This window comes from Apostichopus japonicus, chromosome 9, assembly GCF_037975245.1.
Source record: "Apostichopus japonicus isolate 1M-3 chromosome 9, ASM3797524v1, whole genome shotgun sequence".
Taxonomy (NCBI): Eukaryota; Metazoa; Echinodermata; class Holothuroidea; order Aspidochirotida; family Stichopodidae; genus Apostichopus; species Apostichopus japonicus.
Genome location: NC_092569.1, coordinates 27,553,972 through 27,570,136, shown reverse-complemented (window position 1 = coordinate 27,570,136; position 16,165 = coordinate 27,553,972). Strand labels below are relative to the sequence as shown.

At 38.1% G+C, this 16,165-nt stretch overlaps 1 protein-coding gene across 6 annotated transcripts in view; it reads left to right on the top strand.

Annotated features, from left to right (window-relative positions):
- The first annotated feature begins 4,503 nt into the window (after window positions 1–4,503).
- Window positions 4,504–16,165, top strand: part of LOC139974357 (fibrinogen-like protein A) — a 148,189-nt gene continuing 136,527 nt past the window's right edge. For 3 of the 6 annotated variants that reach the window (XR_011795457.1, XR_011795456.1, XM_071981437.1), the window contains exons 1-2: window positions 5,250–5,463; window positions 12,925–12,993. Coding sequence is in view for 4 of the 6 variants with exons in the window: in XM_071981437.1 (XP_071837538.1) it covers window positions 5,373–5,463; window positions 12,925–12,993 (160 nt within the window). In the remaining 2 variants the exon portion in view is untranslated. Of the gene's footprint in view, window positions 5,464–12,924; window positions 12,994–16,165 lie in introns of all 6 variants that reach the window. The other 3 variants (XM_071981441.1, XM_071981436.1, XM_071981439.1) reach the window with 3 other exon arrangements.

Here is a 16,165-nt window from a genome sequence, read left to right as displayed (position 1 = left end):
TTATTAGGCTAACTTAAACATTTAATAGCTACAGTTGTATCAAAGACAATTTCTGGCTATAGTTATATCAAAGACATTTCAGGCCTATCTTTGTATCTGTAAGTATCAGAAGTTGAAACGTATACGACTACTCTGTATATGTACCTTGCTAATTTTAAATACATTATGTACTATTGAATTAGACATTTAATAGCTACAGTTGTATCAAAGACAATTACTGGCTATAGTTGTATCAAAGACATTTCAGGCCTATCTTTGTATCTATAAGTATCAGAAGTTGAAACGTAAGACTACTCTGTACATGTACCTTGCTAATTTTAAATACATTATGTACTATTGAATTACGTACCATTTTAACTCATTTGTTTTTTGGGTTTAAATGTGATATTGAATGAGGTGTCTCAAGTTAGCAAGAGGCCAGGGAACCAGAATGAACACTCGGGAAGGGCCGTTTCCGGCCATCTGGGGGGTTTGTAAAACCAAAAATTTTCTTGTAGGGTAGCTTGGACAGATCGCATATTTGGTATGTAATTGTACCACATTGAGTACAAGAAGCCTTATGTTGTGGGCTGAGGTCAATGGTCGTTTGAGTTCACCATGGGTCAAATGGTGAAATCGTGATTTACACAATTTTTCAACAAGGACAGATGTCATATTTAGTATGTTGATGTATCTATCACATTTAGCACAAGAAGCCTGTTGTTGAGGTCAATGGTCATTTCAGGACAGCCTGTGTCATTGAGAATGTATTGTCTGTCACATCACACTGATTGTCACTGTATTACTAAGATCAAGTATATGTTGTACTCCCTTACTATACATTACGTCTGATAAATGAAGAAAACTACTCATGTTACATCATCGAAACCACAATGCATTATTTGCATTCTGGTTATTACAGCTAGTCATTTTCAATGGTTTTAAGCACTCGAGGCTTATAATAAAAGATTTTCTAGTCCGCAGAAAAAAAAACGTTCATCATAATATTTTCCACCGCCACTCATGAAACAGTACATGTTCGGTTTTATCCTTCTTAAACATTTCAACCAAATTCACAGCAATTAAATAAAAAGCCTCCTCTCGTAGATTTAATGTATAGGCCAACTTGGATATACGAGGAAGATTATTAACTGTGATTTCAACTGTTAATTAAGCCTATATATGAACCGAAGTTGTTGGGAATATTTGCGGCACACAACGTTCATTCATAATTTGAATTCTATACATGCTGGCAAGAAACCTTCACCCTGCAGGACTAACATGTAATTTGCAAACATCAACATGTTTGTTTTCCTATGTTTAATTACACTATATTGTTTTGAATTAAGATTAGCTGTTTCAATTCAATTCAATATTTTTTCTTAATTTCTTTATTCCAGTATAAATTACATAAAATTTATACCTAGGACCAATTATATATATATGAAAACCAAATAATTAATTAATTAAATGAATTAGAACAGAGAGAGATTAAAATAAAAGATATAGTGTGAACAGTCCAATTTTCCTCAATGAAACTACATTAGTCACTGATTAAGCGATTCGGTAAAACTGTGTTGAAAGCACTTGAATTTATATTAAGTTATAAATGAATTTAAATGAATTACCTTAAGGGATGTGAAATTCACAATGTGCCAATGACTGTGATGTATTCGATTTCAAATGCAACACAATTTTGAAGTATTTATTTTGTATCTTACAACAACAATAACAAGTACCCTGAAACAAATTTATCATTGTACGTCTGACATGACATCTGCTTGCTTCAAGTTCACTTTTGGTCTCGGTATCAATCTGATGTTATCTGAAAGCGTTGCCTAGAAAATGAATTCAAACTTCAACTGGAAGCTTAGATTGTATTCCTCTTTCATCAGCCAAAAATATACTTTCTCCCTGGAATAGCCTTTTTGTAAGTTTGGTTATCTATCGCCGACTGGTATCAGGGAAAATAAAATCCGTTGCCATAACAACCTCAAAAATGTCAATAAACAAACTTTGATTATGGTCTGTTTTTTGTTTTTTTTATCAATATGGAATATTTTATGACAGTTTTTGAAATTAATTAAGAACTTCCATTTTATATTACAGTTTTCTATAGAAGACATGCGACTTTTTACACAACACTCAATCACAATAGGTTTATGGATAAATAATTGTCATTGCCACCGCTTTCTAACTGTTTACATACGTATGTGCTTCCAAGAAGCAACTCGAGAAATGGAAATTTTCGTCAATATGTCACTTGTTCCTCACTCGGCAAATATCGCATATGTTGACACGCTGTCGAGGTAAACTAACATAGTGCTTTTACATCTCGTCTGCATGTGCCGTCAATGCCACCGTCATAAAAGAAAAGAAATCATTGCTTTTTAATATACAATAATGAATAGACCTTCCTTTTGCAAAATATATCTATTCTTTGCAGTGGCGTAGGAAGGTACTTTTGAGTGGGGGGGGGCTGAAGACTGATGACCGGCCTGGGGGAGGGGTCTAAGGGGAGGGGGTGTCCCCCTCCCCTTTGGAATTTTTTGCATTTCCAGGTGGCCTCAGATGCAATTTCGTGCAATATAGCACACTTCAACACCCACTCCATTTTGTAAATAATTTTGCATTTTCACCTGGCCTTAGATGCAATTTGGTGCTCCAAATGAGATTTTTTTCTGATTTGGAAATGAAAAAGGGGTTTTCTGACTTGCTGAGCGGGGGGGGGGGGGCGGAATGATACTTCCGCCCCCCATATTTTTCACTGGGGGCTGGCGCCCCCCAGCCCCCCGGTTCCTACGCCCTTGATTCTTTGCCAAAAATGAGAGGAGGGGGAGGGGAGTTGGCGAGCACAAAATTTCGCCGCAGTCCATTTTGGGGTCAGATCTAAGGAAGGGGAGACCAATAACCATGGGCGAATAGGAGCCCAATTGGTTTGGGTGCTGTAACGATTTGCCCGAAAATGTAAGCAAAATTGAAGGGCGTACTGGTGAAACCCCCCTCACCTTTTGAGAATGTGTTACTAAATTAAAAGGTGCTAAACTTAGATGCATACTGGTGCTACCATTGGAAGGAAACTTATGTATACAAGGTTATTCTCCCAATATTATTTTCACTAGTTGGCGTCAAAAGTGTGTGTGGGGTGGGGGGGGGGGTCGGCTATTCTGGCATGCCACCCCCTATGCACATAACTCCACAACATCAATGCCAGATAAGTCGGGGACGTTTAGAACGTTATAGACGTTTAGTTATAAACGTTAGTTATAAACGTTTATAACGTTATAGTCTATTACTACCTTAGGCTGAGTTTTTATACGGACTTACTAACTCTCATCAAACAAGATTATTGTATATATTTTTGGCAGTGCCCGATACAAATATCAGAATATTGCCCGAATTTTCACAGGAATATCTTTTTGCGGGGGGGGGGGGGGGCTTCCCCTCGCCTCCTACGCCTATGCCAATAACTTCTCTTTCAGAAATATGTTTAGGAAGCGGGCTTAGATGCAAAATGGTGCTATCATTTCTACAATTTTAACAAACTTTTGCTATAGTGTACACGACTCATTGTGTGTGTGCAAATTTTTAGCTCTCCATTTCTTACACTCATCTTAATATCTCCGTCAATGTCATCAAATTTATCATTTCCGATGCTATATGAATATTCAAATTGATATTGAACCAATCATCTTACCGATTGGATCGTATTGTCAGTTACAGTAGTTAACGCTTTTATAGTGTAGTCAATTGGTCCGTTTGTCAAATCCACACAACCTCATATCCATCTCAAGGTAATAATTTATAATAACTTCGTGACGATGACGTTTGAAAAGGTTTCGCTGTCGCCTTGGAAAACGAAAATGTTCCCTTCAAGGGTAATTGACTCATGCTCAGGTTTTTTGAGGTAATCATACCTACTGGCTAAACAAGAGTACAGTACTGTACCCTTTCTATGCCCCTATCTAAATCAGTTGGAAGAATTTTGGAATCCTCTTAATGTGAAGTTTTTCATCTTACCCCCCCCCCTCTCCCCAGTACAAAACAGTTGTTGCGCCCCCACTGTTAGCTGTAGAACAACAAAGGGCTGATCGGGGTTTAACAGATATCACGTGCAAATTCAAGTTTTCCTGATACACTAATAGTGTTGTGATATATGGCATTACTGCCATGCTCATTGGTTACCAGAAGTCTCCCTTTACGAATATATATATATGCGGATACACATGTGTTTTGTTAAAAACGTCATTTATAGTATTTGGTCACTTTTCAAGAGAATCGTGGTATCCGAGGCGTAGGAAGAAAGTTCAATCGAGGGATGGTAGGAAGGGGTGGGGGTGTGGGGGGGGGAGTAGAAACCTCGAAGGGCAGCAACAACCAATCATTTTCACAAGACTTGTTTTACAAAGAAGAGAATTAATGCTTCAAATCTAACTAGCTGTGTTCAATCTATATCTGCGCATTGAAGGCATAAATAAGGGGTTAATCAACGGTCTAGCGTGCGTTACTTACAGGATTAATGCACGATCGGGGGATAATGCAAGCGATGCACGAGTGCATCCAGCGATAGCATTAACACCCGGAGTGCATTAATCATGTGAGTAATGCACGCTAGACCGTTGATTAACCCCGTTCATTCATACACTACCATTTGTGTGGGGAAAAATCATAAAACAAAACATTTTTGGTTACATATAACCAAAGATTTATTAAAGTGATGCCCCGTTATTTTACCGTGCGTTACTCACAGAATTAACCACGGTCAGCTGACCTGCATGGACCAATAGGATTAAGGAATCTTTACTAAGTATGAATGAACAGCCAATTGAGACTAAGCAATTTTCATTGCATATTCAAATTGTCTGGGGTATCGTCTGTAAAACAATCGACCGCTCATCAGCTTCCAGACTTACAGAAGAGAATTAATGCTTCAAATCTAACTAGCTGTGTTCAATCTATCTGCGCATTGAAGGCAAAAACAGCCAATTGAGACTAAGCAATTTTCATTGCATATTCAAATTGTCTGGGGTATCGTATGTAAAACAATCGACCACTCATCAGCTTCCAGACTTACATCGTGATCAACTAATTGATATGATGTGAATACGGAATTGTGTACAACCAGCTCCATATTGTAATCACAATGTTGAACTTGAATATGCATGAAACATTACATACGTCATCCACCATCATGACCAATTAAAAGACATTATATGGGTGACTTTATTGGACGCTTTATGAAGATGGTAATAACTACTGGCAAACGGTCAGTAATTCTTCATTAGTATCACAGAACGGCAAGACATACATGATACGTACCTACTTACCACAGGAAAAGACACATTTGATAAACTTAGATTGTTTTTCCCTTTCCGCCTCTGGATTTGTTCAAAATGGAGAAAGGAGGATTAAAGCAGTGTCGATCACCTTTATTTATTCATCTTCTGATTGCTGTCATTCTGCTTCTTGGAGGGAGGTCTCAAGGTAGGCTTAATTTTACCAAAATGTACCTTTTTAACAATGATATACATTAAGTGCTCATGAGTGAACAACAGTAATAGTGTTCTGGGAACAACCATGTCGACATATTTGTATATCTAATTAATAGCCTACAAGTGATTACCTCAGAAATGCATAACGTCACATTTTTCTTTTCTTTTTGTGGGGATGGACCTCCAGATCTCCCTAATGACGGAGTTCCCTTCAACGATCCCAAGGTCATACCAGTTATCTTCGTATAAGAGCTAAGGTGAAATGTTACATGCTATACTTCCAGCACAATTGGACTGTAGGAATATAAGCCAGCGTTGCCAGTCCCCCCCCCCCCCCCGCCCCCTCCAAAAACACACATTTATGTTGTTCAATCCGACTTAAGGTAGCTATATAGGCCTAGGCTTGGGTAAAAACATTTACCCGTTTCACTCGATATTGCTCATCTAAGAGTCCCCCAACTAAGCTTGCACGGTTTCGTGAAAACCCAAATCGTTTTTTTTTTCTTGCAAAAACCCGATTCTGGCTCAAAAACCGGTTCTTTTTTCCTTCCCGAATTTCATTGAAAACATTCAAATCTCTGACGGAGGTGTCGCGATCGCTAAGATGCGTATTTTTGAAGCTATACCAACACTGCTGTAAAAGTCTAGTTCGTTCGCAGTAACGGGTAAAAAATAAGGAGAATAGATTCAAGAAACGTTACTGTCTTCATGACTCTATTTTTATTACCCACGTTAACTTAACTTAAAAGTAAAAATGTCGAAAAGAAATGTGTTAGTGAAATTCTTTCTTAAAGTTTTAACATCACGTAAAATTATCGTTTGTCTTGTGTTTACTAGACTTTACGAATTTCAAGTTCGTGTTCAGAAAAACACTCACGGGTCAACCCGATCACCCGATGGTCTCGTCAGCAAGAAACTACTCTGATAATGACAGAAAATTTTTACTTACAATCGTCTAAGAATTTCTGTTAACTAAGGAAGGGTTTGTTTGGTCGGTTGCTTACTGTTCAACCTGCTAATGATGATAAAATAGAATTCGTTGGAATTAATAGACAGGGGCGGATCCAGGGGGGGGGGGCGACCCGGCCCCCCCTTTTGGAAATCAGTTGCGTTTTTTTTTTTTATGTGTGAGTACTTCAAATGCCTAATAGGCATAACTTGGTGAAAGAAAAGCCTAATATATATCCAGCTGCTCTTCCCTGAAACGCGATCGTTTTTATTCCAAATTTGAAACTAAGGCAATTATCAGGCCTACGCGGCATCACGTATTAATTAGATACGGCTCAGTACTATAGTGCTGACTATTACTGTCAGGGAAAAATCAATGCACAGTTAGCAAGTATATCATAATTATCTGAATGAAAGGGGTGTAGGTGATTTTACACTATCTAACGCAACGTAGTCGCCAAGAACCTGAAGTATTTTTAAGGGAGGGCCCGAGGAACATGAACTTATAACATGCTCCTCGTGGTGAAACATAATTGCACCTATTAGGTGAATTGAGTGTACTGTTAATAGTAGGAGAGACTAGTGTAGGTTCTTATGACCATGCACCTAGACCGGTTTCTGCTCTCAAACTTTACAGGAGGAGCATCATCAGTAGTAGCCTTTGAATATTTTATATTCGGCCTGGGCGTCTCGTTCTCAAAATGCATCTATTTTCTGTGCACGAGTTTTTATAGACTCTTAGTGCAGCTATAAGAGCATCTAAAAGAGCTTCGTGTGAACCTTGAGAGTCAGCTGATTCTTCGTTAGTATGAAACCTTGAGTTAACAAGTAAATCTTTGAGATATTGGGCCCTTTTGTAGGCTAGAATCGGTTCTTTTGGAAACAGTTTGGATAATTCCGCGTGCAGGGGCGTAGCGAGCGGCGGGGGGGGGGGGGGTGTGGGGGTGTCACACCCCCCAATAATTTGGTCGCTGTCGGCAAATTTTGGGTCTGTCAGCAAAAGGAGAAAAGGTGAAGAGAGCGGAAGGGGAAGAAAGAAGGAAAGCTGAATAGAGAAAAGGAGAACGGGAGCTTCTTTATCGGTTATTTCGATTTTCCAGTTCTTCATCTGATAAACTCATTCACCAATCCAATCACCCGACGCCAGCAAGTTAAAAACCTCTCGGCAAATAACTTATAATTTATATAATAAATTCCGGTATTTTTTCGGTCGGTGATCCGTTTCCGCTTATTATCGGGCCCTCTCTTCAAAATACTTCAGGTTCTTGTCGACTCCGTTGCGTGAGATAGTGTAAAACCGCCTACACCCTTTCATGAATAAGTATATCATAATTATCTCATTGAATATATCTTGTTTTATGTTTTTTCTTGGGGTGAATCTGGTGTCATAATTTTCGCGCAAAAGAAAAAACGAATCGACGCAATAATAGTGTATCCATTGTACATGCACTGTTGAGCGTTGTTAAATATGTGTCTATCGAGAAAAAAAATGTGCACAAAAAAGCGTGTCTGCAACGTTTCTGGTTTTTCTAGTTTTTGGCGAAATGTTTCACCATTTTGCATCTAAGCACTCACAATTAACCAAAAATTTCCAAGGGGGAGGGGGACAACCCCTCCCCTAGACCCCTCCCCCTGGACGCAGATCACTAAAGTGCTACCATCGGGATGTCTTCCGCCCCCCTTTCTCAAAATCCTGGATCTGCCCCTGATAGATAACAAATTTTTCCCCAGATAGAAAATCTTCCTCAACGTAGATGTTAATGTAATACCCCCTCCCGAGAAAATCAATTGCTCTACCCCCATATTCACGCTATTAAGATGTAATATTTTTGGAGATCAGGGCCGAGCGTAAACCCCATTATGGCTAATTGGAGATCGTAAAAAAAAAATTCTTTACAATATGATTGGTCCAATAAATTCAGTAGTGACTGACAAAGTGATCGAAGGTACCAATTGCACGAGGCTCTAGTCATGTTCGCGGGTGGTGTCTTGGCGGTAAAATAAATTTCTCTTCAAGGAGTGAAGAGAATTTGCCGTCTACACTTTCAAGTACAAATTGAAAAATATTGCTGGCAAAAGCGGGGATTATAGCCTGGTCGGCGAAGATTATAAATTGTTTACGTTAAATAGGAGACACGTGTTCACAAGGGCGTAGGAACCAGGGGGCTGGGGGCGCCAGCCCCCCAGTGAAAAATATGGCGGGCGGAAGTATCATTCCGCCCCCCGCTCAGCAAGTCAGAAAACCCCTTTTTCATTTCCAAATCAGAAAAAAATCTCATTTGGAGCACCAAATTGCATCTAAGGCCAGGTGAAAATACAAAATTAAGTTTACAAAATGGAGTGGGTGTTGAAGTGTGCTATATTGCACCAAATTGCATCTGAGGCCACCTGGAAATGCAAAAAATTCCAAAGGGGAGGGGGACACCTCCCCCAGGCCGGCCATCAGTCTTCAGCCCCCCACTCAAAAGTACCTTCCTACGCCACTGCGTGTTCATCAACGTAAACGAACAACCAACTGAGAGTCGCCTTGTCTAGCGATAATTGATAAGAAATAATGAAAGGAAACTTGCAAAGAAAATAAAATCTATTAGCGTACAAAGAAAAATTGTCCAACAGCAACTTCTGTAATTTCCAGCCATATGCAACATTTTAACTCCTTTAGTATTCCTTGGGCTCAAGCGTGCCTGACGCCAGGTGTATCTTGTGAATAATAGACTGTGATTGGTCTAATGTTACTCTTTGCATCTTTGTCAAGTTGTTCAACTAACAGAGCCCTGCTCAAATGTTTTCTCACTGCTAGGCCTGTGTTCTGAGCCAGTTGCGTGCGTGGCTGTACATGTTGTATGGTATTGTGGATTGCGCCATGTACCTTTCAAGCTTTAACGATCAATTTTTGAACACGAACTGTGCTCAATGTGTTTGAAAAGATTTTCTCCATATCCTTTACTGTTAAATTGAAGTAAAATAATAAGAACAACACAAAGAGGACAAACACGTTGGATATAACAATTTATTTTCAACGGCATCTCGTCATTTGAGTGTGTACTTCTCACAACTACTAACGTTGGCAACCAAGGTCAGTTCAATACTACAACTTGGTCACCTAACTGATTCACGCATATAACGGCTGCATAGCCTAATGTTAGGCCTAGCTATCCACACTCAACACTGGTGTATGGCGTGTGCCAATCGTAGTTGCCAATGTTGCAATTAAGCATTTCGGAATTCAACATTTGATGTTCAATAAGTTATTTTTTTCATAGGTGCAGAACTATGTCAATCTCTTTTCATAACTTGCTCATTGGTTTAGAATAAAATCATCAAGTTTCCCACTGAAAGGTGTTATAACAAATGTTCGAACAAGTTAAGAAAAAGAGTCATTTTTTGGGGAAAATCCCGGTCGCCATTGTAATATCCTACAGTATGGAACATACAGCGTACATGGGTATACGTTGGTAAAGATACAAAAAATGAGAGAACTCAATTATTAAAGCAAGCAGGCATTTTGTTGAACTGCCTAGCACTACATTACAAGAGCAAGTGAACAACTGATATAGAGAGGAAGTAATTTCATATAATGACAAACATGCATGTATTTGGTGGGACATGTATTTTCATTCATTCCCTATGTTCTTGACATTTAAAGTTTATTTCTGTGATCTATTTACATACATATGATTTGTATAGTGTTATTGTGTTTGCACTTTAATTTCAAAGTGATAAGCTACGATTGTCTTTGCTTATTCTTGGCACCTTGCCAACTTCAGGTTGGCGTCATATTATACTTCTTATTGTTATTGGAGTAGAACGCGTGGTAATAAATGTATGGAAGCGTAGAAAGGACATATTGATGAGATATGCAACAACTTGCCAATATGAAAAGAAGTTGACAATTGACGTTTTTTTTTTTCGGGATGTATGGAGATGATACCAAATCGTTCAAAATCTGAAAATGTATCTTTGTCGAGATACATCTCGCCAAAACGTCAAATTTCCGTTTTTTGTCAGCTTGCATCATCTATTCCTTCTTAATACAAGGTTATCTTCTTCTGCCAACGGAATATCCCTTTAAATTAACAGGGAAACTATGAATTATTTATCATAAATAATACTTCATCAAAGGTAATTATCGCTTCATTCGAAATTCGTAATTTAAGTCACCACAGTCATACGAAATGCAATAGCAAGTTGTACAAGGGCAGAGTTAGAGCACATTGTCAGTCGAGGATCCCATCTCAAAATCTTATCCCTAACTCATGATATGGTCGATTGAATGGGACCAATTTCGACTGGTCAAACCCCTCATTCTTCCCTGGGATGGATCACAGTGGGTAGTCTGTGATGTCATTACGGCAAATGTTTTTCAAAACCTTTATTTTGCTATTATAATCTTCTTGTTCATTTATCCTTGATATAGTTAGAATGTTCGCTTAGCTGTCAAGGTTCTCTTTCATTTTAGAATTTCAACAAAATGCAACTGTTTTTTTTTTTTTTAGTAGAAATAATACTTTTCTATGTAGATAAGTTAGTTAAAAATTATCCAGAAAAGCAAAAAAACATTTTCCGTTGGATTGCCATGATCATATCATTGACTCTTTTGTTGCCAGATGCACTCAGAAAGTTCCACTTCGTTTTGTAAATATTCATATCGTCACCTTATAACATACTATGAGGGTGTGGGTTTTCCCTAAGGATGCAGAAAATGTCAAGAATTTGTATTAAGCAGACAACTTCAGCCAGTGGAAGATATCCCTCTAAATATTCCTGTATGATGAGATAAGTAAAGTTTTGAAGCTTCTCAATATAGAAGAAGTAAGTGTACACATAAGATCTGCTTACAGGGGTAGGATCAGGGGCGGGGGAGGGGGGCTGGGGGCACAACCCCCACTTTTTTCCAATATAGCAAATGTGCCCTACTGGCAAATAAAATGTGCCCCTTTGATGAAGAATGTCTTTTGGAATATCTTAAGCCTTTAAGCCATTAATTATTTAGTTTTAGTCTGTATGTATGCTATTCTAAAATGGCATCCCTCATCTCTTTGTAGCACGGTTAACAATATTTACAATCTCAATAAATGAAAATCAATCAGTGTTGCAGCTCATTCTACTAGGATATTCTATATTTGATGATGCCAAATCCTACTTCTGTGTCTAGAGTTTTGAGGCTATTGATGCATGCCTTGCTGTACTACAAAGGAGATTCACTGGAATTACTGCAGGGTCATATACAATACTAATCCATATGGAGGAAATTATAATTCTAAATGCAGCAAATGGCATAGCTTTTAGGATATCAGATCAGCTTGTGAAAACAAACACCAGTGACATTGATTTTCCGCAGTTTGATGTACAGCTTAGGTTGTTAAGGGGTACTATTCTTCAGCAATTTCCTGATGTGAAAAGAATTACATCAATGAGCACAATCATTTCTGCTATAGCAGAAACACCCAAATGTCCAGCCCTTACTTTCAGAACTTGCAAAACTAATTCATATATATTTGTTGGCTCATTTAAGTACCGCTTCAGCTGAAAGATCGTTCTCCACACAGCGTCTTCTAAAGAATCATCTGAGAAGCACAATGTCACAAAAGAGATACAACAGTCTGATGTTATTGAATGTACACAAATCTAAGACCGATGACTTGGATTTAACCAAGGTTGCTAAAGATTTTATTCAATGAATGAACACAGAAGGATTTTTTTTTTGGAAAGTTCTAAATTATGGATGGAGAGAAGTATGCACAGATGTAGGTTGATAGAGTCATGTGCACCATAACAGTATTGATAGCATACTAACACATCATATATATATTTAAGTTATATGGCCATTGGCCGGCATGTGTATCGGTTTATAGCATAACTAATGGTGGTTATGGAATGAGAAAGTGCCCCTCTGATGTTGTTCCCCCCTGGACTTATTGGAAGCTTCGTACCCCCCTGAATGCTTACCTGTCTATTGCAGCAATAAGGTGGTCAACTACCTGGTTATTTCTCGGACTGAAAACCAAGGGCGTAGGGACCGGGGGGGCTGGGGGCGCCAGCCCCCCAGTGAAAATTATGGGGGGCGGAAGTATCCCCCCGCTTCGCAAGTCAGAAAACCCTTTTTTCATTTCAAAATGAGAAAAAACTCTCATTTGGAGCACCAAATTGCATCTAAGGCCAGGTGAAAATGCAAAAAAATTCCAATTTCCCCTTAGACCCTCCCCCAGGCCGGTCATCAGTCTTCAGCCCCCCCCCCCACTCAATAGTACCTTCCTACGCCTATGCTGAAAACGTCATTTAACATTATATATTTGCTTTAGTTCTCCGTTGTCATAGCATACAAGAAATTCATTTTTATTTGCAGTTTTCTTTATTTTGATTCAATAATTTAAAACGATTACATGAATTATACACACTTTAGAAAAGAATTAGAACAATTTCCCGCTTGTAAAATAAAATAAAACTTGTTGATAAATTAATCGTAACTATTCCTGTAATGTTTAATGTGATTCTTGTTCAACAGCTGCTCGTTACAATCCTGGTCCATGCCCAGGGGCAGCACCGAAACCAAATGACCATGTTACAAAAGAAGGTAAGTTCAACAACGAAGCAGTAAACTAAATCTATACACTAACCGTTACAGTTCAGGAAAAATCCACTAGAGTGACGTGCGCAGGATTTGGAAGTTGATGGGGGGGGGGGGGGGGATTCTGTTACCGATTTAGGAATTGATGTTTTATTGAAGGCCGCCCCCTCAGCCCGGAAGCGTCGTTTTATTCTTTCTCGAACAAAAATGTCATAATCCTCGACTGAGGTCAGGGCATGGTGACCTCATCAGGAGCGTTACACATAAAATTCTATCCCTCCCCTAATAAAATCAAGGGAAATAAGCCCCCCCCCAAACCCACCACCCACCCACTGAAAGATAGAATAATACACAAATGTGTTAATTTAATTTACATACACATATAGTATGTAAGTATGTTACAATTGAAGCGTTTGAAAAATTTCAAAATTTGCGAACTATAACACTATAAAGGAGAGGGGTTTAACTCCTTAGACCATCCTCAGACGACATACTGTAACATCTGATGGTGATTGGGCGTTCCCGTTGCTGCCCACCCCCCCTCTCCTTGCGCATTACACTGATCTTTTCATATTTCTCAGGACCTTCAGCCAGTTTCTGCGGTCAAGTTAAATGATTAGTATCATATTTTGTTCATATTATCTGTACCAATGTTACATCCAATGCCAGCTACAGTAGCTATCAGGTAAGCTAACAACATATAGTGCTTTGTGTGTTTACATTTGATGTTGCATGCAGATAGGGACTGTATAGTCATTGACATTAATACCGGTAAGATTATGAAAGGATTTTTTATTTGAGGCGGTTCGAGGTTTATTTAATCAATTTTATGTCATCTTTATGGAAAAGCAATTTTAAATAAACTGTATGGTGTGCCAATTATGAACTTCTAATTTTTTACCAGTGATATAAGAAACAGCCAACAACAACAAAATGTGATATTTATTTTATTAAGTTCCCACATTATTTCAAATATCACAAACATGTAATAAGATAGAAATATATTGTTTTGTTGAATTCATTCTATTTGCAGGGTTAGACTCAATTATGAAACAATTTATTTTGTTATAATGACACAAATAAGATAACAAAATTAAAATATATTCTTGTTTTATATACAATCACATTATGTTCTTCATCTCTAACTATCAATTTTCATAATTAATTAACCATCTGAAGTTGTCGGCTATGTTTTATATTATCGGCAAAACAAACTCAAGATTCCATGACAATTTTATGGATATATGTCTTGGATTCACAATACAACAATGAGCAACCATCACTGGATGAGTTAAATACTAATGACTCAACACTAACCCCCCACAGGGCCCTTATACTTTGATATTCCCCAAGGTTAACTATTTTCTTGTGTTGTAATTGTCTCAGCTTATAAAAGTTTATCCTAATCAGTTTCTTTTATAAGTTGGTTATATATAGTTCAAATAAATAGAATACTTGATGCACCACTTTGAGTACAACATTCAGTGAACGTGTGGTGACCATCATTTGCTACAGTAAATTGTGCTAGGAACCTAAATTATGAACAGGATATTGCTGTCTTAAGAATTGATAAAATATCAAGATCTATTAGAAGTATGCAGTGTGATGGTAGCCATTTTGTGTGGCACTGTATGTATCTGTAGTTGGTCAATTTTGTGATTTCAGACATGGTTTGCGCATAAGGAAAGGCAACTTTTGGAACAAGTTGATTATGATAGCGTCACGTCATTGCCAATGAACCTACCATTGTAAACTAGGCGTGCAGTATATGTGGGTATAAAGGGTAAAGGGGCCGCGGTAACATTAAATAAAGAAGCTTCTCTTTTGCATCACTTTAAGCACATGACTCGTTTGTGATCATATTATGTTGTACCTTTCATACGTATACATACTGAACACCTAGGCCTAATTTGTATTATCTTTGCTAATTCATGGTAAAAATCATCTCTTCTTGAGACAATATTATTGTCTGTATTTTGACCTACTGATAGCTACCGATATGTACTCAAGCAAACCTGTGGAGACCACCCCAAAGCAAACTACTAGCAGTGTTTCACTGCTAGTAGGTCAGGGAAGGTACAGTAAATGTAGATGTTAGGTATGTAAGTGAAGAAGGAAGGATTCATGCTTACTAGTTCACCTGAGCCTCTTTCTTTGAGACCATTGTCACATTGTCTTTTATTGATTTTTGTTACACTTTTTGGATCTGAAATGTGTAAAAACAGCATGGCATCCTTGGTTGTCTTTAGTAAACACCATTTTTGCCATGACAAACTCTAAACTCCTTGTAAGTTACACTACGTATTATTAGAGGCCACAACATTGTACATGTGTTTTATCACGTTTTTGTATTGCATTTCAACATTTCAGAGACCGTTGTTAAGTCAGCTCATATGAGCTGACTTAACAATGGTCTCTGCATGTTAGACTACATAGTCCAGCCACTTTACTTAATGAGACTCAGATGAATACCACTGTGCAATAGAAATACAACCTTGAATGATAGAAATACACATGTTTAAATAGTCTACAACATATCAACATTAAAACTGTACCTAAGCCATCCTTTAAGCTAGCTACCCACTGTCCCGACTGACCGACATGACCTGACTGACCGACAATGACCACACTGACCTACGTGACCCGCCTGATGACGTGACCCGACTGACCGACATGACCTACAGTAACCCTACTCCACTGTTATGACCTAATTTTCAATAGTGGTAAAGACCCATACAGGTTTTTCAACTTACCCCTGCACATTTGAACTACATATAACAATGAGTGAAGACATCCTCGTTAAGCTAGGTCACATGTGTCATGCAAAATTATTTCTCCATTTATAACTTTGCATAATTGGTTAAAACTGTTCAATGTCTGTACTGGTATATATATGGGCAATTCCATGATGGAGGGGACATGGCCTAAAAATAAGAAGTGTCAGTTTTCAACCTGTTATCAGTCTAATGTTGTAGTATACATATAAGTTTGTGGAATAGGTAAGTAATTTTTCTCCAACACTCAAATTTTGAATACATGGCTCATATAATCAAGGAGGATGAGAGCTCAAAATAATCCTGAAAATTCAGCATACATTCCATTCCATCCTATATGATACTCATCAGATAGTATAAATTTTTAGTAGTTTTATTATGTGTTACTATAGATACTCCTGTTG